Source organism: Equus caballus, chromosome 10 (assembly GCF_041296265.1).
Source record: "Equus caballus isolate H_3958 breed thoroughbred chromosome 10, TB-T2T, whole genome shotgun sequence".
NCBI lineage: Eukaryota > Metazoa > Chordata > Mammalia > Perissodactyla > Equidae > Equus > Equus caballus.
The window spans coordinates 83,373,936-83,401,277 of NC_091693.1; the positions used below are offsets into that span (position 1 = coordinate 83,373,936).

The 27,342-nt window shown below is 36.9% G+C and overlaps 1 protein-coding gene across 3 annotated transcripts in view; it reads left to right on the forward strand.

Moving 5' to 3' along the window:
• LAMA2 (laminin subunit alpha 2) overlaps positions 1-27,342 on the forward strand; it is a 541,014-nt gene that overhangs the window by 467,843 nt on the left and 45,829 nt on the right. For all 3 annotated transcript variants that reach the window (XM_014734836.3, XM_070223794.1, XM_070223795.1), the window contains exons 42-50: positions 3,095-3,211; positions 4,159-4,341; positions 8,546-8,700; positions 14,429-14,572; positions 15,502-15,635; positions 17,765-17,924; positions 20,717-20,841; positions 26,246-26,408; positions 27,090-27,234. In XM_014734836.3, the coding sequence (XP_014590322.1) occupies positions 3,095-3,211; positions 4,159-4,341; positions 8,546-8,700; positions 14,429-14,572; positions 15,502-15,635; positions 17,765-17,924; positions 20,717-20,841; positions 26,246-26,408; positions 27,090-27,234 (1,326 nt within the window). The remainder of the gene's footprint in view (positions 1-3,094; positions 3,212-4,158; positions 4,342-8,545; positions 8,701-14,428; positions 14,573-15,501; positions 15,636-17,764; positions 17,925-20,716; positions 20,842-26,245; positions 26,409-27,089; positions 27,235-27,342) is intronic.

Below are 27,342 nucleotides of genomic sequence, written 5' to 3' on the forward strand. Positions count from 1 at the left end.
CAGAACACTGATAGTTAAGGATCCTCTATCTGTCTTCCTTTTCCTTTCCTATTCTTCCCAGATGAAAGCCAATAAAGGTGAGGGCTGCTCTCCAGCTGCCAGTGGCCTGCTCAGATCCTCTAAGAAGCCAGATGCACTCCGTATACCAGGGGTGGACACCCAACCCCTTCGAGACTGTCTGGCTCTGTTCTGTGAGACGTAGTCTCTCCTGGTCTGCCACCCTGGGTACCAGGAAATTGATGAAAACAACAGTCTTCATGTTGGCAAATAGCAGTCCTCCTCGGTTCAGGGTGCTGAAGTAGTTTTTTACTGTTTTAAATAAAAGAGCAGAAATACATGCACAGAGAAAACAATTTAGCCAGCATGACCAGATATAAAATGAAAGGTTTTGGAACACCAGACCTCACACCACCACTCACTCCCTCACTTGTCCCCTTGCTAGTTCCTGTCTGCTCAAAGTTCTCTGGTGTGTTTTTCCCCACCTGCCCACCACCGGATCGCCCCTTGCCAAATGTTTGTGTATGTGTCAGTGTATGTATGGCGGGCCTTGCTTATTTTCATGGAAAGATCTTAAGGATCTTCTTTTTCACCTCTGCACCTACTCATCTGATTCTTTTTAAAGATTGCATAGAAACCATTTTAGGACATGCCATATTGATATAAACAGTCCCTAGTACTAAGCAATTTTGCTATTTCTCTATTTTTGCTATTATAAATAAAGATCTAATGAATATCCTAGAAGATACGTATTGATAAACTTTTGAAAGTATATCTGTAGGGTAAATTTCTGACAGCACAATTGCTGGGCCAAATACATGTCTATTTAAAATTCTAATAAATTTATTAAATTACTCTTCAAAATACGGCATCAATTTGCACTTCCACCAACACTCTTGTGAGCATGTGGTATTATCACATATTTAACTTTTCCCAATCTGAGAGATGAGAAATAGTAACTCACTGTTCCTTCACTTTACTGTTCTTTAATTATAATAAGGTTGGGTGCTTTATTTTAATTTGGTAATTGATTATTTCTATTTATTTTTTTGTGATCTGCCTATTCCTATATTTTGCTCATTATCCTTAAAAATGTGGAACATTTTCACATTTGCCTATCATTTTACATGTAGGTATTGCTAATCCTCTTCAAATCATTCCAATTTGATTATATGTATAGCTTACGTGAGGTTCATATGATTTCTTTAACTGTGAACAATTTTTAAGGCAACAAAGGAGAGGATGAGAGGGAAAGATTGGACTGGAGGAAGAGAGGGGGAAAGGATAGGGACCAGGTCGGGGCTGGGGGAGCACTACCTAACACGCTTTGCAGATCCCTGGTTTTGACCTCCAGTACTGGTAGAATGCAGTGGTTAAGCGCGAGCCAGCATAATTTCTGGAATGTGACTGCATGGACTTGAATCTCAATTCTCCCATTTACTAACCATGAGAACTTAGGAAACTTACTAAAATTCTCTAAGCCTCAATTTCTTCCCTTGTAAGTCAGAGATGGTAATAGTATATACATCATAAAAGTGGTCGTAAGGATTGTATCCCTAACTGCGGCACATACACGGACTCAGCGACTGCCGGTCATTACTATCACCATGAAATGTTGGCCAGCCCAGGCCAGGAGGGGGCTCCCTCTTTCCTGGTTCTTTCTCAATGCTCCGTCTTACTTGGGGACTCCACTTTTATTTACATTTTGCATTTCTATGAAACTAATTTAAACAATTAGTGTGCATCTGCTAAGGGAGTAAATATTATTGCATAATAGACTATATAAAATATCGTCAAGAAATGATCTGCTTTATCGAGTGAAAAGAGGTAAAAAAGTATTGCAGGAAGCATAGGGTTTTACATCTTTCATTTTTTCAATTCCACTGTTCACTAATAAATGATGTAAGAAAAGGAAAGATCCGGTTTTAAGGTACACTTGCGGTTGGATACGTAACTAAGCAAGATTTCTAAACTTACACTCTTCTGTCAGCAGAATCACCCTTTATTTACTTTCCTCTAAAAGATTTCATAACTTTCACTCTTTATATTGTTACACTCAAACTCTAAATTGCTTAGTTACTATTATAATATGAACTACCCTGAAGTTTGGGCAATGTTAAAAACTAGAGGAAAGAAGCTGGACAATTTGCACTTGTGTTATTACATTATCTCTAGTAAATGATATTTTTAATGTTATGTTAAGGAAATCATGCTAAGGTAGTGAGAAAAAACTGATATAATTTGCCTGTTTGAAGGCAATTTGTAAAACATTGTTTTCTCTATTAAAAAATGACAGTTTAGAAGAAATGTGCCAGAAGTTGTTTTTCCATTCCTTTGATTTTTTTCTGTTTCAAATAAATATTAATAGGATGTTTACTGAAAGTGGGAGATTCTGCTTAATAATCATATTGATTTGAGATTTTTGAAAGGTAATCCAATGATCCATTTTGATAATAAAATTTTTAAAATAAGTAACATTAATGGGAATGATGTCAAGCAGGCATCATTACAAATGCAATAAAAGACTGCTCCTTTTTCTTTTCTTTTTTTTTGATGAGGAAGATTGGCCCTGAGCTAACAGCTGTTGACAGCTTTCCTCTTTTTGCGTGAGGAAGCTTGTCCCTGAGCTACATCTGTGCCAATCTTCCTCTATTTTGTATGTGGGACACCACCACAGCATAGCTTGATAAGCCATATATAGGTCTGTGCCTGGGATTCGAACCTGTGAACCCCAGGCCACCCAAGTGGAGCATGCAAACTTAACCACTACACTGCTAGGCCAGCCCCAAAGACAGATTATTTTGAAGTTTTTTTCTCCATAGAAAACCCATCAAATTAAGTCAGATAAAGATCAGATATCAAGAAGAAAACATAATTGTTGAACATTGTTGACTCTGTTGAAGAGTCAAATGGTCATATAAACACATTTATTATGATCTCAAATATATTTATGGATAGATGCCAATAAATTAAATGAATTAAATCAATTTTCTTGCTTTTTATTAACTTTAAGTCAAAATAACCTGAAATTGTATAGCCAGGTATAAGCACAGAGATGATTAAGATTGTTTCATCCTTTTTTGTTACCTGTCCACAGAAAATGATGACCGTCTGAATGGCTTGATCGCCAGATTGGAAAATGCCAATGAGAGAAATGGGGATCTCCTGAGAGCTCTGAACGACACTTTGGGAAAGTTATCGGCCATTCCAAATGGTAAGCATCAAGGACACTGCAACCTGTGTCAGTTGACCTGAACTTGTGAAAAATGTTCTAACTTTTACCATTTTTTTAAACTTTACACTTGTACTGTTGTCAGGAAATTGTGAAGAGTACATAATCCTCATACTAATCCTAGAAGGTGACTAGCATTATTATCCCCACTTTACAGGTGACACACTGAGGCACAGATCCCGAGGGTCATTGTTAAAAGTGGCATATATGAGATTTGAACCCTGCAGTTTAATTTCAGAGCCTGTGGTCTTAACCCCAAATCTACACATACTATAGGCATCTATATATGTACGGTATACGTTCTTTATACAATTTATGATCAAGGAAACAAATGCATACATTTATACAACACAGGAAATATTAAAATCTTAATGATTTTTACTTTTGTAACATTAAAAAAACCTAAGTAACTTTCCAGATTTTCATGTCACCTCTTCAGTAGTAAGTAAGGACATATGTGGAAGATTTTCAATGCTGAAAACAGAAATAAATACACAAACACGTGGTCAAACATACCTGAGAAAACCTCTCTGTCCTTAAACTGAAATATATTCATTTTTCCCCTTTTAGATGCCCAGCTTAAATCCTAAACCTCATTTTGATGAAGCGATATGACTCATGTGGATAAATTTCTCTCTTTAGTGTGTTCAGCAGCAAGTCACAGTATACCCTTATACAATGAACATTTAGAATCATCACTTTGCTATCTTAAGAGCTAATCACGTATTCATGGCAAAGGTTCCTGAGAAAATTTAATTTAGCTAAAAATTGACTTCATTTGCTACAAGTGAGTGGGACAAAGTTCAGCCTTTCCCTTTGTACGTGTGGGACCGGAGGTCAGCCAGCCGCAGCCTCCCTTTGACAAGCATGGATTAAGCCACTCACTCCAGACTTTTTGTTTTGATTCGCGCACCCTCTTCTGCTGACAGACACAGCCGCTAAACTGCAAGCCGTTAAGGACAAAGCCAGACAAGCCAATGACACGGCAAAGGATGTGCTGGCACAGATTAAAGATCTCCACCAGAACTTGGACGGCCTGAAGAAAAATTACAATCAGCTGGCAGACAGCGTGGCCAAAACAAATGCTGTGATTAAAGATCCTTCGAAGAACAGTAAGATCTCCTTTTCGACCTTATGTCTCTTATTTCTTCACACTATAGAATATCCTAGACTCCTAACTGTTAGACTGGAAGAGACCATCATAGTGACGTAGTCTGTCCCTCTAGTTTCACAGATGTGGCTCAGGAATTGAGTGTCCTGCAGCTCCAGAACTAGAAGCCAAGCCTCCCAGCTCTGCACCAGAGCTTTTTTCATCCAAATTTTGTCCAATCAAGAGGAAGTTAGGAATGCTCAGTCTGGGTGACATTTGGTCATTGAAAATGCAGTTGTACTTGGGAAATCACGTCTTCAGAGTTGGTGAGCATAGGTGTCAAGGAGCATACACATCAGCAATTCTATTAGAACAGGGTATTAAAATGGTATCGACTGGACAAGCGTTAAAATTCAAAAATATTACTATTTTATTATTTAGATTGCAGTTAGCTAACATTTTCAGGAAATTGTTTTTCCAGTTTCTAAAGAAGACTATTTCTGCACATCTTTTGTACATTGCATCAAATTATATTGAGTTAATAAGGATTTACTGAGAAAATGTGAGAGAATGTAATAAATGATCATTTATTAAGTATAGTCAATAAACATTAGAATTTTTTGTACTCTTTTTTCTATTCTATCAAGTGATAAGATGTTATCCTGTTACATGATTTCACCAAAGGAGATGCTTGATTTTTTGGTACTTGTCACTCTTAAGAAACTAGCCCTCTTTATATACCAACATTTTCACTGGGTATCAAAGTATTTGCAGAGTGCAATAACAAAAACACTGTTATTGACACTATATGCTGTATAATCCAGATGCTATTTAGGAGAGTGCAGCCTGATTTCATACCCTCGCCTCCGATCAAGTGCTAATGATGCTGTGCAATGATAGACGTTATTAGCACGACTCCTTCATAAGGAAGGAAGAGTGCAAACGCATATGGCGTGCACTTCGGAGCTAGGGAGAAGGATTTGTTCCTCACCGTTTCTTCAAGGAAATTTTTTCTTATGTAAGCCCAGAGATAGCTTCACTCTGCAGTTCAAAGATTTTGTCTGAATAAGTGATTCAGAGGCATGCCTAATCACAATATTTACCCCAAAAAAGGAATGAAAATAAGTTTTAAAGTAAATTTCACTCTCTCTTTTACTTATTTTATAATTTAAGATATTTCATTCAATTTCAGAATGATTCTCAACTGATGGTGGCCTCTTCATAATATTTACCCTTAACTTTTTTGATCCTATCCTCTGTCAAGAGATGGTTAATTATCTGTAACATTAATTAAACTAGATCTGTTTCCTGTCTTATTAGAACATTGTAATAAAGCTTTTAATATGAAAAATAGCTGGCTAAATGACATGGTTTTGAGTACTTTTATAACACTTTAACTTAAAATGGGGTGTGTTTGTAATTAGTACCTATTGTGAAAAGTATCATTTTTTGATAGTCACTATCAATATCTATAAAAAATATTTCCTCATGAATTTTCTAATTTCTTTTTGTTTTACTTCCATATGCAATTACCTGCAGAAATCAGTATGTATATGTTTACTCGCATACCTTTTAGTAACTTTATGCTTGATTGCCTATTGCAAAAAGCCTCAGCTTTGCATGTTACCATGTATGGGTATTGCTTTAAACATTACATATTCTTTCCAGTGTCGCAGCATTAATGCCAGATATATAAAAGGAATCTTCCCTTGCAAAAAGTTCGTATGTGGGTGTGTTTGACATAAAATGTTTTCAATTATGTTATAAAAAATTAGTTAAATGTCCGTATGATGCCCTCATAAAAGCAGAAGACTGAATTCATCCACAGATTGAACTAAAGTATGATGCTTCTAACACAAATGCAGCCAGTGATGCTCAAATGACTTCTTTGCAGTAGCAATAAAGTAGATTAGGTCTATATTGTTGTTGTTGCTTTGCTCTCCTGAAGCTTACTTTCTCCCTCCTTATAAGTAATTATTCTCAACTTCTAGAGAATTATAATTGGAGAAGCACATAATAAAATTAAATCTTAGCAAATGAGCAACGATTGGGACATAAAAATAATCTCTCTTAAACATCTCATAGTTTAAATTCAAAGTCAAAACTAAAAGTGCAAAATATAAAATAATAGTAATAAAATCCAATATATCAAAACCCGAGAAAGATGACCAAAACTGTCCTCAGTGGAAAATGAGGACAACTATGTTATTTTATATGCGTTGAAATAAACAATTTAAAATTGGCAATCGACCCTATAAAGTTAGACAAAATAAAATTAACCAAAAGAAAGAAAATGAAAAAAATGTTAATGAGTTAGAAGACAGAAACATAATAGACTTGATAAATCTAAGAGGTAAATCTTTAGGAATATAAAAATAAAAAATTTTAGTTGTTTGGCAGACATAAGAAAAATAAAGCACAAATAGGCAAATTTCTAAAAGGAGCTCTAACTAGATAAGGGAGGAAATTTAACTCATTAGAGAATGCTTGGCAAAACTTTACGCTAATAAATTTTAAAGCCTAAAAGAGATAGATAATTTTCTAGAAAAACATTGTTATCAAAATCTGTTGTCAGAAGTGATTTAAAAATCTACACAGTCAAATAATTATAGGAGAAAGCCAGAAGTTTTCAAAAACTGCTGCACAAGGAAGGATCAGACTCATTATCACAGATGATTGATTTTTAAAACCTTCGGGAAGATCATTTCTGTTTGACTTCAACTGCTCCAGAAGAAGGAGGCGAAAAAGCAAGAGGAAGGCAAAACCCCCAGATTACATTTTGAAACGTTTGATGAAAACTTCTGGGTGCTTAGAAGAAGAGGATCCATTATTTGCCTAAGCCTGAGTAGTTTTAGCTAAACTCTTTTGTCCTCTTTCCCGTGAACCTAGATCTAAATCATTTTTCCTGAATTCTAGAATAATCTGTAGAAAACCAAAGTAATACTGGAAATTTAAAGGAAGGGAAAAATGGACAAATGGTTTGTTAAAAGTGTACATAACAAAGGAGTAACTGTGTTTATGTTGAATATTTGTACCATTATGTAACGAGGTCTTTGACCCCAATAACCTGCATTTCAGGAAGAAAATACTCAGGTCTTGCCCTAGCAACTCTATTAGTTAAAGTTAATAATAGACTTATGGTCCTTTTAAACATCCCTAACAATATAACTCATATTTATGAGCATGAATTCAAAATACTTTCAAACCTAGTTTAAAAATAATAATTTCCTTCCTTTTGAACACGTTTGATTTATTTCTGAGGACTAGCTCTCAGTGGTCCAATGTCAGCCAAGGAGCAGATCATTCATCGTCTAGCAGGGCAAATAGCCTTGGACCTTAAGCAGCTTCATTTTTTCATCAGAGTCACAATGACAGAAAGCAGAACAATACAGCCTCAGTCAGATAACAAATGGCATGCTTTGGATAAGACTGCTAGCATCCTAGAGATAGAATAATTGGTTTTCCATGTGTCGTTTGCCCACCTATGAAAAGCACGTGCGAAGAGTCTAGGGATCAGTGATAACTTTCAATTATTTTAGGGTTAAACCTCTTTTGAAACTGTCAATATTCAACCCTTTCTTTTTAACCTACAAAAACGGCACTTTAATATGGTTCAACCTAATATAGAGAGCAGGATAATCAGGTATTCTTCAAAATGAAAATGAACTGCAGAGGAAAGATTCAATTAAAATGTAAGACAGGCCTCAGTCTAAAGGTTGTTCAACACTGAAACGTTTTTCGGAAGATATTTTGATAGCTTCTGTAAGATGTGCAAAGGCAGTGAGAAAAAGAAAGAAAACCAATTTTGTGTGGTAACTCTGATTTAAATACAGTTCTGGCCTGGACAGACTAGGTGACATTTTAAAGATGCTTTCATTTCCTTGATGTATGACTGAAGTTCTATACTATAAAAGTTAGCTTTTTGGCTGAAGCACTGAATTGAGTTCTTCATATTCTCTACCTTCCATGCTGACTTTCACCTGAATCCCAAAGCCTGTGTTGGCTCTCTTTCTCTAACCTCTCCTCCTCTGTCCTGCTTGAGTCCAAACTAAATATTCCCATTTGCCATCACAGACTTTGCTTCAACAGCCTTGGCCTTGCTTTTGTCATGTGGATAAGACAAAGTCCTTTCAATTATTTAGTTGAGCATACTGCTATTTTCATTTCTGTGTGTGTCTGTGTGTGTACGATGTGTGTGTGGTATGTGCTAATTTTGTTCTTTGCAGTTGCAGATGCAGATGCCACTGTGAAAAATCTAGAACAAGAGGCTGATCGGCTGATAGATAAACTCAAACCCATCAAGGAACTTGAGGATAACCTGAAGAAAAACATCTCTGAGATAAAGGAACTGATAAACCAAGCCCGGAAACAAGCCAATTCTGTAAGCTCTTTTGATTTTTCAGTGTCAGTAACTGATTGTAATTTGGGATATTCTCCCCAGAAGGAATGCCTGCCCCCAACATATCGTGTTGTATGACTCCTGGTTCTGTTTCTTTAACTTGAAGCTATTTGGGGTTGGAAGGGAGGATGGAAGGTTAGATTTTTTTTTTCATAAATTTCAAAAGGCATTTCATGAGAAGAATAATCACCATTTGTAGTTTTAGAAATGGGACTTCTGATATATTTTATTATTGTTTGAACAAAGTAATTCAAATATCAAGAATGGAAACCTTGTTATTGTATACTAAAAAGGCATGGATGAGAGTGCCTTGCCCTTGATGAAATCAAAAAAGGCCAAAGAGTGGGGTTGTAGCAGGAATGAATGAACAAGGTTATATGGAGTAACAGCAAAGAAGAGCCATTATTTTCTACACATTCTTTTGTCTGAGCCCAAGCAACAACAAAAACATTTTGGTTACAATTTCTATAATCTCTTTTTAATTTTTGGAGTAAGAATAGGAAACACCTCACTTGTCTCAAAATTTTGCTATTTATTAACTCATTTAGAAAACCATTCAGATAGAAACAGAAATTTCTAGAAGGTAGCACCCTAATGAACCAGGCAGAATTGTTAAGTGCCAATATGAAACTTCATCTGGCCTAGTAAAGTCATCTCATGATGATTTTAGAAATAGAAGGAAAAAAAATAACAGTTTTTTTGTTGTCAGGTTTAAACTCAAATCTTTTTAGATTCTCAAGTCTTCCATCTCGAAAATTCCATTTTCTGAACTGTGGAGCTAGAATGACCAGAAATGACCTTTATTGGTCCATAAAATTTATATGGTTTTTAGTAGCAGCCAAGAATATGATGACTGATTGACAGTATATCCTTTTTCCTCCTTATCATATCTGATACTGCTAAACAAGGCCAAGACAGTAAGTTCAAGGGGAACCTTGAAAAGGAATTCACGACTTACTGAAGAAAAATTTAGAAGATAACAGAAAGATTAATGAAGATGATGCATATGAGCTCAAAGTAAAAGAAACATATAGGGTTGAGAAGACATACATCGAGTTCAATATGAAAACCATGTAGGCAGGATGATGACATTTGATCATTGTAGATGTGAAGTACAAGGTCGAAATAAGTCAGATGTTACTCCAAGTTTTGGAGTTTTATCTAAGATTTAGCCAGTGTAGAAAAAGCATCTCCTATGTTCAAGGCTACTTGCTGTGAGGTACGCAAAGATGAATAAGTTCTACTCTAAGTTTATAGTGTAGTAGAAGAAATAAGATGTGTACACAGCTCGAAGATAATGCAGAATATTGTGCTATATCACATGAGCAAAAGGAAGTGCTATAAAGTTCTGAAAGGAAAGACCACCTCTTGTAAAGACCAGAAGAATTCCTGAAGGGAAGGATTGAGCCAGGCCATGAAGCGGGACAGTGCTGGACATGAGAGGGGAGGATGACAAGGGAGAGCATTCTAAGAAGAGGGATGAGAAGCCAAGGCTGAGAGAGAAGGAAGCTTCAGAGTCATTTCATGAAAGAGCAGCCTACTTTGCAAGATTACCGGCATTAAACTGGAAAGGTCAGTGGAGGCCAGGTCTTGTCAATCCTTGAATAGTAAATTAAGCAGTTTCATTTGGGTACAATCGTACCTGGGATAAACCTCACTGGGGAGGAGAAGCTGAAAGTTCTTGAATGTGAAATGTAATAGAATAAGAGCTGTGCTTTTTGAATATGAATCGGGAAGTAGTTTTTGAAGGAGATGAGAGAAACTAGAAAGAAGGAAGCAAATTTAACAAGAGACCCAACTGTAACAGTGGCAGTGACAAGAGAATGGAAGAAATTGATATATCACTCCTATATTTTGTAATGTTAAGCTTGAATAAGCAAAAATAGTAAATATTCTATTGTGAACTAAACACTTAGCCACATTTTCTGACTTAGTTGTCAAGTGGAGAATTCTGGACGTTTTTATTATTTCTTCATTGTAAAGAAATCTAAAAATATGCCGGTATGGTCATCAGTTGTAAGTGCTTCCCCATCTTACCCCCCATCCCTTAGGGAAAAAGCTAAAATTCTGGCATGTAAATATAGAAAACCTGCCTCAAAATACGAAATGAAAGAGAAGTATAAAATTAATGCTAGAAAAAGTAACTATTGTCCATGCCTTTTAAGGAAATTTTCAATCACTTTTGGAAATGGAAGTTACAATAAAGTGCTGTATTTTTTGTAAGATGTTAGAAATATGGAAGCAGCCAAATTTTTTCCAAATGAGTTTTATACTAATTGAAGATGACATTTGCCTGATTTACAAATATATTTGTAATCTGGCATTAGTGTCTAGATGTGGCCCTAACACATACTCAGTGTGACCAAGGAATTAAAGACATTTCTTTTCAGGTAGCCTTCTTTTGGTTTGTTGACTCTGAAACTGAGTGGCTGGTACTCTTTTTTAAATGAATGACCTAGTTACCGGATGAAAAAAATGCAGTGAAAATCCAATAGATACAATAATGGGATCCTCAGTAATGTTTAATTGAGGTCCTGAGGATGAATTGGCAAACAGTGTTGTATGAGAAATGCCTTAGAGATACCTAGTGTTCAGTGATTTTTATTTAGAAGTCTTACTAAGGGTTCATGTTAGAAATAGTAATAATTTGTAGAATCAAATATCCTAGGAGGATGATTGTGTTTCAGAAATTTCTTCTATCTAATGAGAAGGATATATACCAGAGATTTCTTCCAGAGAAATTTGTAAATACTGCATTTTGATTTGCCTGTTTTAAGTTAGTTAAAAGAAATATCTACACGTGGAAATCAAAACACAAGGTATCTAGTTGGAGAGATTAACAGCTATGAACGGGTTACCTACAGTTTGGGCTGCCTGAATTTTTCAGGTACTGAGGCTGTATACAAAACCATAAGCCGGAAAACAGAAACTCCAGAGGGTTTCTTATAGAAATGTGTAAGAGTTGAGCCATAAGTTACTTTACAAGATTAATTGCTGGCATATTGGGTATAATAATGTCATTTTGTTCAGAGAATCATATTTTTTAGATATGTAAAGTGTGCTATAAAGTAGATTAGTTGTAACTCCTAGTGGCATTAAATACCCTTAGTTTTAAAATGGCTACTCTCTTAGACTTTCAATTCTCAGATGGAGCTTCATCTCTTCAATTAGGCTTCAGTACTGGTACTCTGTCTTCCACGCTTTGGCATCCCCCTTTCCAACACACCAATCATGTAATTCCCTATCATTTCTACCAGATATGCCTAAGCAAGGACAGAAACTCACCCTGCGATCACATGGCCATGCATTCCACCCATACTCAGTCACTTCTTCTCTAAACAGCAACCAAGAAGTATTATTACATTGTGTTCTTTAAACAAAATAAGTTATTTGTAATTAAACTAGCCAAAATATGGCTCTATGGCCAAGTGAATACAGCATTTATGAAATAAAGATAAAACAAGGTACACACACAGTTACTTTTTACTACTAATCCAGCCTCAGCAGGAACTTGGGTATGATTTCCTGCCTGGGAGAGCTCAATTTGTCTCTCAACTCTACACATGAATTCCAGTCAGACCTTGACTTCTTCTTTTTGATCTTCTTATAATGTCAATGGCACTTATAGCCTGCCTCAGATATTAAATTTGCTCAGTGCCAAGGTCTTCTCTGATGATGGTTTTGGTTCACTTGCTGGAAATTCCTAAAAACTCACTATATGTTACACCTTTTCCTCAACATTAAGAACGTCTAAAGACTACATTTCCCCTACCTGCCCTCAGCTCTATTGCCTTTCTCCTGCTTTATTTCATCCTTTTCATCTCTCAGCACTGGGATAAACTCTTTGTTTAGCTGCTACTCTATCACTCGACACCCTCTGCCAGCCTCCACTGCACATCTGCTTTATAGTATTAAAATCTAGGAGAAAAGTTGTACATTTCCTGGTTCTATTTTTCTGCAATTCATCTTGGCCCGCCTACTCTCAGCACTTTATATAGGAGGGAAATTCCATCCTTTCTGGAGCAAAGAACTAACTTCCTGACTGAAAATCACACAACCAGGAAGACTCTCTCCCCAGGACACAGAGAAAACACTCTGGGGACCAGAATGGACCCCAGTGCTGTGCACTTCAGTTGGCAGACCCCATCCTTAGAGGGAAGGGAGGACAGGGAAAGCAGTCTAAGCAGTCGGCTTTCTAGATCATTCCAGCCATTGGCCACCACACAGGGCTCCATTACAATGAGCCCGTTTCCTTCCAGCACACAATTCCTCCATGTGGAGATGCAATTTGGTCAGTAGATTAGGTGAGGAAATGATAGTGCTGTACAAATACAAGACTTCTGCAGGGTCTGAGGAGATGCAACAGCTCTGTCATATCCCCAGAAGTTCGCAAACACATATAAATTTACATATTTGTCAGTACCAAAAATCCTTCCTTTTCTTTTGAAGCCAACCAATTTTGAATCCAGCACCATCTCAGTGTAGTCTATACCACCTTGGAGAACGGTCCTGGTGCTGCCTACACCCGCACCCTAATTAGACTCTTGGAGATACCATCAAGTGTCACCATGATATGGAGACCTGTTTGGTGTCCGATGATAACTTATTTGGAGTCTGCACAGCTCTTTCATGTGGGTAGCAACAATGCAAATGGGTTTTCTTCCAAGTGTGAAAGCTATCTGAGTAGCACAAAGTTCTGGAAGGAATAAGAAAATGGAAATTCACTGTTCATGAGGGCCAAGAGGCTTCCTGAAGCCTGGCATTGGAATCCACGGTAAAGAGAAGTTTTACCTCTACCTGCCTCTGCCTCCTACTTTGAGGACTATCATGGAGCAAAGTAACAGCTTCTCGCTGAGTCCAAGCAATGACATTGCCGCCCTGAAAGTGCCCTTTTGTTGATATACCTGAAGCAAAGGAAATTAAATCAAGTAATCAACTGGTGTTATTTGTGATGGAAGAAAGGCTCCCTTTCAGATTCTATTCACATAGGAATTTCTTTCTTAGCAATTTATAGTAATTTTTAAAGGACTAGTCAAAAGAAAAAGGAGCTGTTAAATACATTAGTAGTGATAGCCATTGGAAATTACTTCTGTTTCATTTCCTGGCAACTTAATAAAAAGGTATAATTTATTCTGAAATGCATGTTCTGAGTGGAATAATTAAGATTCTTCTTATTGTTAGAACATCTAGAACAAAATCTATTTGGCATCTTTTAGCTGTGAGAACAGGGAAAGGTAGGTAATTTCCTCTTGAAAACCAAAAGAAAAATGGTTTTCTACTTTGTGATACCGAAATTTGCTGAAAATGCTGAAATTTGAATTGTAAAATTTCATTAAACAACCTTAATGAAGATCATTACCATTATCTTCATGTAAAATCACCTTTTGAAAATGTTCCATATTCATAAAGGAGAAAGGTATGAAGGGAAGAATTTGTTAGTTGCATGCTTCAAAAAATATTAGCATGCTAAGAAGACGCGAGACTGGGAACAGCTCATTGTCGATATGCTGGTGGAAAGCTACTCTTCTGTGCCCTCATTAATGAGTATAATGTGTCTGCATACGGGCATTTAATGGTACTATTTGATGATAGAAAAATAACTTCAAAGAAGACATGATGATCATGATGATGGCTTCGTGGTTGTTCGGGAGCTACTTCAAACTTTCTGAGAGATTGAGTCTTGGTTCTTTGTACCTTGTTTTCCTTCAAGATCAAAGTATCTGTGTCATCTGGAGGTGACTGCATTCGAACATACAAGCCAGAAATCAAGAAAGGAAGCTACAACAATATCATTGTCAACGTAAAGACAGCTGTTGCTGACAACCTCCTTTTTTATCTTGGAAGTGCCAAATTTGTAAGTCTAATATTCAGCTTTCCTTTGGTCTACTGTGTGTGTGTAGTCAGAGGTTAGTCCTGGTAGTGGGGAAAATGTGTAGAATCTAATAACAAGGTCCTAAAATTGTATAAAGTGGCGTTTCAAGATTTGAAAACTTCAGAATTTTACCTCACAAAGTTTTTTTTTCTATGCAACTTTTTACACTATTTAGGCATATCTGCTTTCATTTGTGAGTATAGCAGCATTTACTTTGAGTCATATATCCAGAGCTAGCTATTGACAAAGAAAAACTAATAGGAATAAGGCTTTTTCTTTTTTTTACTTTAAGAAATTCTAATGAACTTTCCTGTTAAATGAAAATGGCAAATTGTACTAATTTCGTACCAATGAAAACTCTTATGATTCATGTTGAATTTATGACTCAAACTGAAATAAAAGAAGTTGTAGCCACAAAAGCTCATCCAAAATGTTCTAATTCCTTTCATTTGAACCATTTGACTTTGCCGGCATGGAGACCTTCCAAAATGAGTAAGACTTATCAACAGGCCACTCCATGTAAGTCAATACTTGCAATTCAGGTGAGAAGTTCCAGGTCACCTTGGTTAAAAAAATCGAAGCTGGACCCTCAAAAATGTCAGTGTCCTTGGAGAAGACAATAATGAATTTTGAATCCAAATATTTGCTTTTATCTCTACCATAAGTATCAGAGTAAGAAAAGACTTTGTCTCAAGATTAGACCTAACTAGAATTGGTTAAATTAACACGTATGCAACAGCAGTTTGGACAATGGAATATTACTTAGTCATACGCAATAACAGATCATATCATTTTAGAATTTTTATTGTGAGCTTTCTAATTATTTCACGTATCTCTAAATGGCGCCTGTTGAAATCTCTGCTGTGTGCTTTCTATCTGATATCTATTGTTTTTGTGTTCCTCTGAACTAGATCGACTTTCTGGCTATAGAAATGCGTAAAGGAAAAGTCAGCTTCCTCTGGGATGTTGGATCCGGAGTTGGACGTGTAGAGTATCCAGATTTGACTATTGATGACTCATATTGGTACCGTATTGAGGCATCAAGGTAGCTAAATCAATAAAGATTAAAATAATTGACAGAACTTTGAAGTAGTTTCCTAGTTTATAGGAAAATTCCTACTTCCATTTCAAGAAGGTAGCTATGTATGTATGTAATTTTATGTATTGTATATTTATGTATAAATGTGTGTGAATGGGTATCTTTGGAGTACCTGTTATGAACTGACAAATCTTCAAGGTGTTGACCAGAGAGACCAGTCCACTTTGGACCCCTCATCTGGTTGTCCCATAGGAATTTTGAGGTTCAGTTGTTTTCAGTCATCTTGTCACACCTGAAGAAGTACTGAGACTCACCTTTATTCAGCACAAGTCAGAGTGTAAGAGATGCCACTGGTGCCTGTCTTTGGTGTGCACAGCTCCTGTTCTGGTCTGCATAGCATCCTTGCCTACAGGCACGTGCAGTGTCTAAATGCTGGCAAGAATATATAACATGTCAGGTCCACACTACTGAAATGGGAACTAACAGAAAATTGATTAATTCTATCCTTTTTTTTTTCTTTTTTTTTCATTTTGAGAAAGATTAGCCCTGAGCTAACATCCACCACCAATCCTCTTTTTGCTGAGGAAGATTGGCCCTGAGCTAACATCCATGCCCATTTCCCTCTGCTTTATATGTTGGACACCTGCCACAGCATGGCTTGATAAGTGGTGCATAGGTCCATGCCCAGGATCTGAACCTGCAAACCCCAGGCCGCTGAAGTGGAGCACGCGAACTTAATCGCTGTACCACTGGGCTGGCCCTGATTAATTCTGTCTTTGACGTTTTGATTCAATTAACTTCTAGCAGTAAATAGATTACTTATAGAAAACATTTCTGTCCTCAATACTTTCCCCTCATTTTCTCTTCTATTTTTCCTAATTTTCAACTTCCTACTAAGCCCAAAGCAGCTAGCATTTAAGAGGTATGGTTAAGGGCCAAGGGAGAGAATTGAAGTTGACCAGAGATGGATAAAGAAGACTTGAGGATCTGGTAACCTTTGAATCCAGGTGACGGATACATAGAGTTCCGTTCTATGTTTGGATATGTTTAATTTTGTCCATAATAAATTGTTTAAAAGAAAACTTAATAAGAAGCAATATTTTCAGTTCCCTTTTAAGATCTTCAGTAAGTGTGTGTGTGTCTGTGAAAGAGAGACCGACAGACAGAATGTGCCTCCATGTGTGATGGTGAGGGAGGGATTACGCACCTTACTGGGTTTCAGAACATTTCTATTCATAAAGTACAGTTCTTCTAACAGAAGAGAGACATTCTGTGAAAGAAGAACCTTATTTGATAAATTCATTCTATTGTTTCCATGTATTTCAGTGAATACTGCACTCTCAAAGATAAAAAGATTACCAAAATGAGACAGCAGGGAGAGAAATATGACACTAAAGTTTTGTTGTGACTGCTTGTCTCAGAAGAGAGACCACATTTTCATATTTAACAATTCATGGAAATCAATCACTTAAGAAAATGAAATAAGATAGTAATAGCTTTCAAAATTCTATTAACTGAATTTAAAAGTGAAGTTCTATACAATTTGTATACACAACCCTGAAGACTAGATATTATACTATATACATTAAGATGGTATGTCAAACAATAAAAGACACACAATTCCAGGAAACTTCTTCAGCAAATTTGGATCCAAGACATCAGAGGGATTTTAGGAGAGATGATGCAGCTTAAAGCAGAAAGGTGGCTCATTGGGGTTCACTTGCTGAATTAAATTAGACAAAATGCTAAATGAAGTAATATAAACGTTTAAATAATGTGTGTTGGTAAATAGTACGTTGTTCTGTAAAGCGATATGAAAAAGGCTTTCTATTTAATCAAGAGCAATTCCATCAGCCAACTGCTTCTGTGTCATTTCGTATCAATGGACACATGCAGAATCAGGGTATGTGGCTCACTGGTCCTGGTTGAATCTGACAGTAAACATCCATCAAAGATCTGACTCTGGGTTTTGATTTGCAATTTAATAAATCTGGAACTTTTGAAACTGAACACTCAGTTCTCTCTTAAATATTCCAAAATAAGTCTCTGCATTTATACCTTCTAAGTCTGAGGTTACTAGAAATGTGATACATATTTCATTTTCCTCCACTTCATTTCAACACATATGCTGGAAGAACTGGGAGAAATGGAACTATTTCTGTAAGAGCACTGGATGGACCCAAAGCCAGCATTGTGCCCAGCACACACCACGCAGTGTCTCCTCCGGGGTATACAATTCTAGATGTGGATGCAAATGCAATGCTCTTTGTTGGGGGCTTGACTGGGAAATTGAAGGTAATGTGTTCATCCCCATCCTGTTTATTTCACCTGTGTAGACCATTCCTGACGTGATTACTTTGGGGGAAGGCATGATAAAGCTCTGTTAAAACCTGACCACTTTTTACTTCATTAGTGTTTATGAAAACATGAATTCATTTTGAGTAAGAATTTTCTTCCTTGACTATTCAGTCTAGAAACCCAGTACTTTTAAGCCTATGTGTATTTACCTAAACAGTTGTTGTTTTGCCCTTATCTGTGGCACAATTTTTTTATATTCTTGTTTTGGTTGCCTCAAGAACAAAGTGTTTTTTAAATATACCCCATTTTTCTTAATCAATTTATGCTTTATTGATATGAGGTATTATAAAGTTCAAACTCACATCTAATTAAAAGATTTATGAACACCTTGGGAAATATCACAGAAGCCATAGCTTTCAAATCCTGCTCTGATTTTTAAAGTTATTTCGAGTTGTTCTTCTCCTCATTCTTATAGAGTAATGCTCTTAATATTCATAATTGCTTCATAACGGGTCCTTGTGCATTTCAAATTGCAAAGTGCCTGCATTTTAAAGAAGCTTGTGTTGATTAAGTGGAATTAGGTGTTAGAAAATGACCTGTGGGTGAGATGTAAGCGCACAACCAAATATAACGGATAATCCTGGGCTTGTCAGAATCATCCCGGGATGAGATTAGTCAGAAAATGTGAAAAGCCAGAGTGACCCCCAATTTCTGAGAACTCAGCCTCCATATCGAGTGAGGCTGTTTTATTTGCTTGGTGCACGAGATGTGACTCTAAAGTATTGGAATTGATTCCACAACTGCACACTAAAATCATCCTCATTTCTCAGAACCGCGCATAAATATATATGGCACATAGCAATATACAGTCATATGGCGACTTTCTCGCCTACCCATAAAGATGAATACAGGAGTAGCACAGAGTGATACAAAAAACATGAATTCTGAAATCAAATCCAGGTCCGATTCCCTGCTCTATCATTTACTAAAATATGACCTTACACAAGTCACTTAACCCCTTCGGCTTCAGTTTTCTCAACTAGACAAGGAAGATAAAAATATTTCCCTTGTTTGCACATTGTAGAATATAATAATAACTTTCATAACATTTATATAGTCCTTACTATGGACTAAGTAATGTTCTAACTTATTTAATTTTCATCAAAAGATAGCTAATATCTTCCTCATTTTATAGTCAAGGAATCTGAGTAAGAGAGGAGATAAATGACTTAACCAAGGTCACATAGCAATTAGTGGCGGAGCTGGGGTTTGAACACATGTTAATAGGCACAAGAGCCCACTCTTAATCACCGTGCCTTACCACCACAAGGAATAGTGAGATTATGTGCATAAAATTTATAACAAATGCCCGAGACATGGTAGTCACACCTTAAACTGCATCTTAAATAATTCTTATTCAGGTGTCATTAGGTATAAAGCAACTTCCTGATGCCAGTCTCCGGGAAAAAGACAGACAAATAAAATCTATAGAAAATCTTAATCATTTTGGCCAAGAGTTTCAAGGCCCCTGCCACACTAGACTATCAACCAAAAGCTGAAAACAAGTAACTAAATCAACATACTAATGAAAATTCAAAGGCGCAGGAAAAAATCCCAAGGATAGCTTTTTAGGATGCAAGAAGGAAAAGCAAAAAGCCAGTAGAATCCACAAGTAGGATAATCATCCTCTGGAAAATTAAGAGAGGCTCCAACTGATGAGCAAGAATCCCGAGGACTGTTCTGACTTGTGAATGCCAGCGAGTCTGATCAACACTGTCTCCATGGTAGTGCACCACTTGGTCACAGCCATAGGAAGGTGTACCTGTCAATAGTTTAACCTAAAATTATAAGTACAAATTTTTAACTACTCAGTGACCATTTGCTCTACATTTGTCCTAAAACCCAAACGTGTCAATTCACTTTTCCTCCCAGATTATTCAGATAAATGTGGCTTAGCTTTGGCAAAGTCTTTCTCAAGTTATAGGCATCAGAATATGGTATCCATTTGTAATATGCCAGTTCCAAAAGAAACAGTTGTCTAAATTACAGCAAGGTTCCCTAGAGTGGACCAGGTCATGCCCCTCTTGTGACTGTGCTCTGGGTTAAGAGTTTTCCCTGTGAGAATGACACCAGGGTTGTCATTCAACAAATATTTATTGAGCCCCTATTAGATGTCAGGCTCTGATCTGTGTATCCCAGTGAACAACACTAATGTAGTTCTTCTCTTACAAATTTAAACTTTCCCTTCATTCTCTTGTGCTGGAAACATTCTTGGATGTAAAAGGAAGTAAAAAGGTGGGGACAGCACCAACAAGCATAATCTGCATTTCAGCTCTCTTTCCCCTTTGTGTAGGCAGTATCTACCCCTTCTCATGATCTCCGGAGAGAAATGTTCCTGGTGGTGTAGGAGCACTCATGTTTATTAAACAACTTCTTTGTGCCAGGCACCGGATGTAGGACCGAAAATAAATGATCTAATTTAATTCTCCTGATAACTCCGTGTTATAGACAAAAAAAATAGAATTTCAAAGAGGATCAGCAGCTCACCTAAGTCAGCAGCTAGGAAGTGTTGAAGTGTTTATTTACTAACGGCGATAAACTGGTATAGCACAAAATAACCAAGATCTGTGAGGATAGGATATGGTGAAAAGATGAATAGGTGCACAACCCAGAATATCAGAAAGAGTGGATGATAACTACTCCAGATTCTGCTGCTCATAACTCTCCTGGGTACTGTAAGATTTTTTGTGAAATTTAAATTCTAACAAATATAACGTCTCTCTCTGCAGAAGGCTGATGCTGTGCGTGTCATTACATTCACTGGCTGTATGGGAGAAACATACTTTGACAGCAAACCTATAGGGTTGTGGAATTTCCGAGAAAAAGAAGGCGACTGCAAAGGATGTACCGTCAGGTTAGTTGAGAGGAGGACTCTCCCTCGGTCTGGCCTGTGCATCACAAAAGCTCTGGTTGTGTTGTACAATATTCTATTGCCATGAGGATGAGGCGGAAGAGGTTTGAAGTGGTTATGTTCAGAAGTGGTTTGACCATGAAGCTAATGGGACTTCAGTTCCCTCCCCGATTTGTGCGGATACTTTCCAAGGTCCGGGGAGGCACCCCAGCAGTATTTTTACGTGGTCATGTGTTTTTGTAAAATTTGCAAAGGTACGGTGTTTTAACTTCAATCAGATAAGACTGCTATCTCTTTCCACTCCAACTTCCCTGCATGTCCAGTAGGTTTTCATGTCTCTGGCTATCTTGTACTCATAATTTACTTTTTCTTAAAGAGAGCTCTCGCTAAACTGCTTAAGCTTCAGGCCTCACAGAGCCTGGCTGGACTCCCTCTGCTTGTGTTCACAACAAAATACAGAACCTGGGTATGGTGTTATCTCCTACAGGATTTTCCAAATGACACATAGGGTCATGTAAGTGTTTCAAGTGGAAATCCATGGGTCTTGAAGATTCTGCTCAGGTGGAGAAGGAGAAGAAGGAACCAAAGTAGACCAGGGGAAAGTGCAGTAACACTAATCATCAATTATGAGATAGAGGTTAGAATGTTGGAATTTAAAAATATTAATTTTTTTTAATTTAATTAATTAAAATTAAAAATAACAAGCATACAAAGCACATATAGAGAATAAATATGCCTACATAAACCTGAATAGAGGACAGAAAACAATTAGGTAGAAGTGGAGGATTTCTCTGCAAAAAAAACTTAGAGCCCACTAATCAGCTGAGCCCACAACTATTTTAATTATATTAAATTGAAGCTATGAAATTTAAATTAAAATACCTGGAAGCTTAAAATACATAGGTAGCAACTCTAAAATTATTAGGAGCCAAGGAGTTTGTATTTTTTATTTCCAATATAAAGGGCACATGAGCATTGCCAGGACCCAAACTCCCCACAAATGCAGCAGAGTACACTTCACATTTTCTTCTCAACATCTCCAGAGTTTCATAGAAGAAAGTAGCCCCAAAATATTCTCTCTGCAAATTTCAACTTCCAACTCTTTATTTATTTTTGTCATCATGGACTTAACACGGTGTTGAAGACAGTTTGAAAGCCTGATCCGTTCATGGTTTAAAGTGGTTTTATCAGTAATCTTCATTAAATCTAATAGGAAACATTATCTATAAAATTCTTTCAATACAACAAAGACAATGAGGTCCACGTTAATATTCTGCTACTCACACATCAAAACCAGCTTCTTCCTAAACATTTCTTTGGTAAATTTATAAGTAGAATTTTCAAAAGCCTATTGTCAATGAAACATCTAAAGCATTTAAATGTCTATTCAGTAGTGCATATCACGTATTAAGACTATAACATCACAGGGGACCGGCCTGGTGGCGTAGTGGTTGAGTTTGTGTGCTCTGCTTTGGTGGCCCAGGGTTCTCAGGTTTGGATCCTGGGTGCAGACCTACACACCACTCATCAAACTATGCTATGGTGGCATCCCACGTACAAAATAGAGGAAGATTGGCACAGATGTTAGCTCAGGGACAATCTTCTTCACCAAAAAAAATTTTTAAAAAGCTATAACATCATTAATTATCAATTCTGCAAAGACCTTGTGCCTTTATGTGAATTAATATAATTATAATAGTATTCCTATGTATATGTAGGATGTTCTTCAGATTACAAATATTCACCCTTACAACTTCCTGATACTAGGATGAAAAAGTCCGGTCTAAGCCATCAAGAAACTTGGAGGGAGGAAAAGACAAATACTAAAATAGTCAAATACCAGGGATAATAAAAATCCCCTTAAAAAGGTACACTCAGAGTATACCATGATTATTCATGTAGGGTTAGGGACATCAAAATCTGCTTCGTGAAGGAGGTGACATTTGAGGTGGGCTTTGGCATAGAGTGAGAGTCCAAAAGAGGAGCTGGCAGATAGAATGTGGAGCGCATCCTAATCCCAAGGACAAGACAGAGCAAAGGTAGAAAGACTGGAAAGCCAGAATGTTTTTAGAAAAGAGCAAGTAAAATCTTCTCTGCTATGCCACTTGCTTCATAAATGTGAATTCGCTCGGACAGGATTGGCAAATGGCAGAGTGATGCGGAAGTCGCATAGGTTCCTACACAGTTCTTCCTAGCATATTAATATTTTGCATCAAGTAGAAACAGCTGATTGCAAAGTCTACCAACACAGCTGAAGATACCAAGCTCAAGAGTAGGGCTCCACAACACAGCCTGCACATGGTGCCCATTCCCCTGTGAACTTGCCCTTGGCTTGGCCAACCCCTCTATCTTGGAGGTGTTCATTGCCATTTCTCCTCCATCGTTGTGCATTTTGCCCACATCTGTCACTCAGCAGCATCAATCCTTACTTACCCTCCTTGCTATCAAATTACCTTCACCTATTTCTTTTAAGGTAAATTTCTATAGTTACTAAAATAATTCTTTATTTTCAAATTTTTTAACATACCCTTTTGAATTATGCTATTACTTTGATCAAAATTGTTATTGTTTTTGTGAGTGCTCTGATTACAATGTTGCGTAAGTTTTGAGTGACCTGCCCCAACACCATTTTCCCCAAAGCCTTGGAATTTGATGTAATAATTTTTACACAACTCCTCATGTTTGTTTGTTTGTTTTCTTTGCAGGAGAAGATGGATTACACTTTATTATAAAGACCAATTGTTCCAGTTTTAGAGTAGAAGTGATTATATGGGGAGATATAAAAGTTGAGGCTACAAGACGTAGATTGAGAAAATTTTATATATCTTAGAATGTCAATTTTAGAAATTTGCATTTATTCAGTAATCAGTAGAAAGGATATAATTGTTGATATGCTTTAGAAAGAGTTATCTGTCGGGGTATAAAAAAGAAGTGTACCTTATGTTTCTTAAACTTCTGAAAATCACATTAAGGTTAAAATAGAAAAAAAATTGCTACAAGTAAAAAGTAAAAAGTATACTGAACAGTGACACTGAAATGCTGATGAAATGTGAATATGCTAAACCTCAGTGTACATCTAGTTCTGTAGCTACAAGTTACATGTGGAAGAACGGGCTGTTCTTCCCAAATAGCAAAATTAATCTGTACTAACTTGACCAACATCAAATTTCAAAAGAGAAACAAAAGGCAGGTTAAGAAGGTTAGCATTTATTGGTTATAAAAGAATAGTTACTTCTCCTGGTAAATATATTCAAAACAAATCAGAAAACTCTAGTATAATGTTAGATGTTGAAATACTATAGACCAAGCCTGGAATGACTCGTTTTTCGCCTCATCTCAAAATCACCAATTTAAAGCTAGACATCCATTTGGGCTAATGAATTAAGTGAAATAGGCTAATCTACTTCATGGTCCCGGAACATAACTCTTGCCCGTAGATTCGCCTTTTGCTTGAATAGGAGCATCTCCTATAGGGTTGGAGAAGGAATGGGCCTTAGAAACCATTCATGGATCTAACCCGTTCATCTCACGGTCGGCAAACTGAGACCTGAGGAGTTAAGTGAGTTGTAGCAGGACCTTAGTGAGATTCCATCGGACTCCAGGGTACCTGCCATTTAATCTGCTATTTTTTCTACTATATGTTGAGGTAATTAATAGATTAATGACATAAGGACATCAGGGTATAAATATCGCAGAGTTTTATACAAGAAAAATAAAATGTCATATGTATTTTTCTTCCAATACTGATCCTGACATTGAGGTTTTAAGTTTGTTTGTTTGTTTGTTTGTTTGTTTTAAGTTATAAGGGACAATGTGTAGAGCCAAAGCATCCAGAAAACTGTCAACAGTGACTCCCAGGGCCCTTTCTGGGATTGTCGTTGGGTACCATGGCAGTGCATAATGTGAAGTTCTAATATTTGAGGACTTTAGGGAACCTCTGCTTAGTAGACTCTACACAGCATTCTCTAATCTTGAATGCGATGCTCCAGACTATACATTTGTTGCAATGATGAAGGAAGCCCAAGCAATAGCCGATGTGCTCACTATCAGTTACACTGTTAATAGGCTTATTTGGTTCCTCAAACTTTCAGGTAGCACTTTTCATGAATACTAAAAATCATCCTTTCAGTTTACATTACAAAAAATAATTTGTGACATCATCTGATCTTATTCCAAATTAGATATAACTTAAAATTACAAAGATCCGACCATAAAAGACACAGAATAAGACTCTTCTTTTCCTTTTGTCTTCAGAGATTTATTTCTCTCTGGTCCAAGAACAGAGACAGAGCCAACTTGTCTAAAATGTGCATTTCTTCCTCCATAAGCCCACTAATGTGTGTACACTCTTATTTTTCTCATTAGCCAAGATTTCATGCAAATAGTAACCTATGCTCTTGTTATTTTACCAAGACATTACTATAATATTTCTCAATATCTCCTCTCTACCCTCAAGTTAATACAACACTCTAACTTCAGAGATTCAAATATGCAGGTGTTTACGGCTTAAAAAATATCTCCACAATTGAGACCTACTCTGTAACAACATCAATTAGATAGATGAATAGCGAGATAGATAAACGATAGAAAACTTTGCATTTGAAAAAGAAATCTTTTTAAATGTTATGTTTACAAGACATATGTAAGATATTCATTGATTATTCAACAAATATAGATTGAACATATATGCCCCGTGAGGCAATTTGCTATACTAAAATCTCCTTCATTCCACAAACATTTACCAGATTCTGCTCTGACCCAAGAACCAGGCTAGATGCTGAGTTTGTGCCTGCCGTAGAGCCTGGCCCATTATCTCTAGCTGGTCTCCTAGAGTTTACATTCCAGTGAAGAAGACAGATCAACAAACATGCGAATAGCTAGAGGAATCCTTTATTGTCTGAATCTAATCTGTCCCAGAAAAACCTACTGGATAGCAAGCATTCAGAGAGTGGAAACTTCTATTCCATTATGGTTTTTTTCTTGCAACTCTAAGTTTGTACATTTTGATCCCCTTCACCCTTCCCACCCAACCCCTGTCCCCTGTTATGTTACATATATGGGAAATGTAATAATGCATTCTCAACCTCTCCAAAATCCCCACCAGTTCACACCACTAAGACACACTTAAACACCAATATAACTATCCACCAATTTAGCAAAACATAAAGCATTTAAAACATCAATGACCTAGTTGTTAAACAGCTAATGAAGTCCAGATGAGAGATGGTGTTACCTGGTCTAGGAGGGTGGCAGTGGAATTGGAGAGAGGTAGAAGGATGGAAGATGTACTTGGGATGGTTCTTGCCCCGCAACGGTTTACAATCCAGTCTCAGAAGACAATCTGATGTACTGAATACAGATAAACCAAGTAGACATTGTCTGATTCATGTGAAATGTCTCTCTTCAGTCCTCAGGTGGAAGATAGTGAGGGAACGATTCAGTTTGATGGGGAAGGCTATGCACTGGTCAGTCGCCCCATTCGCTGGTACCCCAACATCTCCACTGTCATGTTCAAGTTCAGGACGTTTTCTTCAAGTGCTCTCCTGATGTACCTTGCCACACGAGACCTGGTAAAGATATGCACAGCTGACCTTCCATAACTGAAAAAGTGTTTGCTTCTTTTCCATAAGATTCCAATACAGTTATCAGTTGTTAAATTATCAATTGTTGTTCAAAGGAGTCTGAGATGGCTGTGTGATAGCCAAGAGTAGGTGATGCAGATAGTGTTTATATATTTTCACTGATAACTTTAATTATAGATACAATTTCATTATTATTTATTTTCAACGTAACTCTCCATATAATCCTTTAACAGAAGCACACAGTAAAGATGCCCTCAGTATGGAATCATGCAGCAGCAAAGTTACTTTCCTAGTATTCTTCTAGAGACCTAAGTAGACAAGTGATTCTAAATATCCTCATTGTTTTTCCAGATCAATATTTCTTCATATATTCTTTCATGGGACATACCTTTTAGTTTGCTTAATATGTTTTCAAAGGAACACATTTTTTACTCTTTTCACAAAAGGATACGTTCTAGTAATTTGGTTGTGACCATTTGCACCATAATATCACACCCACAGACATTCACAAAATAGCAACACCAATTCTGTTCCAAAATGGATTTCAATTACAGAACAACACATCCAGTAATTTAGCCACAAGGCCCTACTATAAACCCCACAAGAAAGTGAATACCTGACTATTTCTCTGTGTCTCTGATCACTGGTGTATTTTTGCTCTATTAATAGAAAGATTTCATGAGTGTGGAGCTCACTGATGGGCACATAAAAGTCAGCTATGATCTGGGTTCAGGAATGGCTTCTGTTGTCAGCAATCAAAACCATAATGACGGGAAGTGGAAATCATTCACCCTGTCAAGAATTCAAAAACAAGGTAAGTTTCTGTAGTAATAACACACTCTGAGCCTTAATCACGCTATCCGAAGTGCCCGCGCACCTAATCATGAGGAAGACTCTATCATTTTAGGTACTCACAAATTCT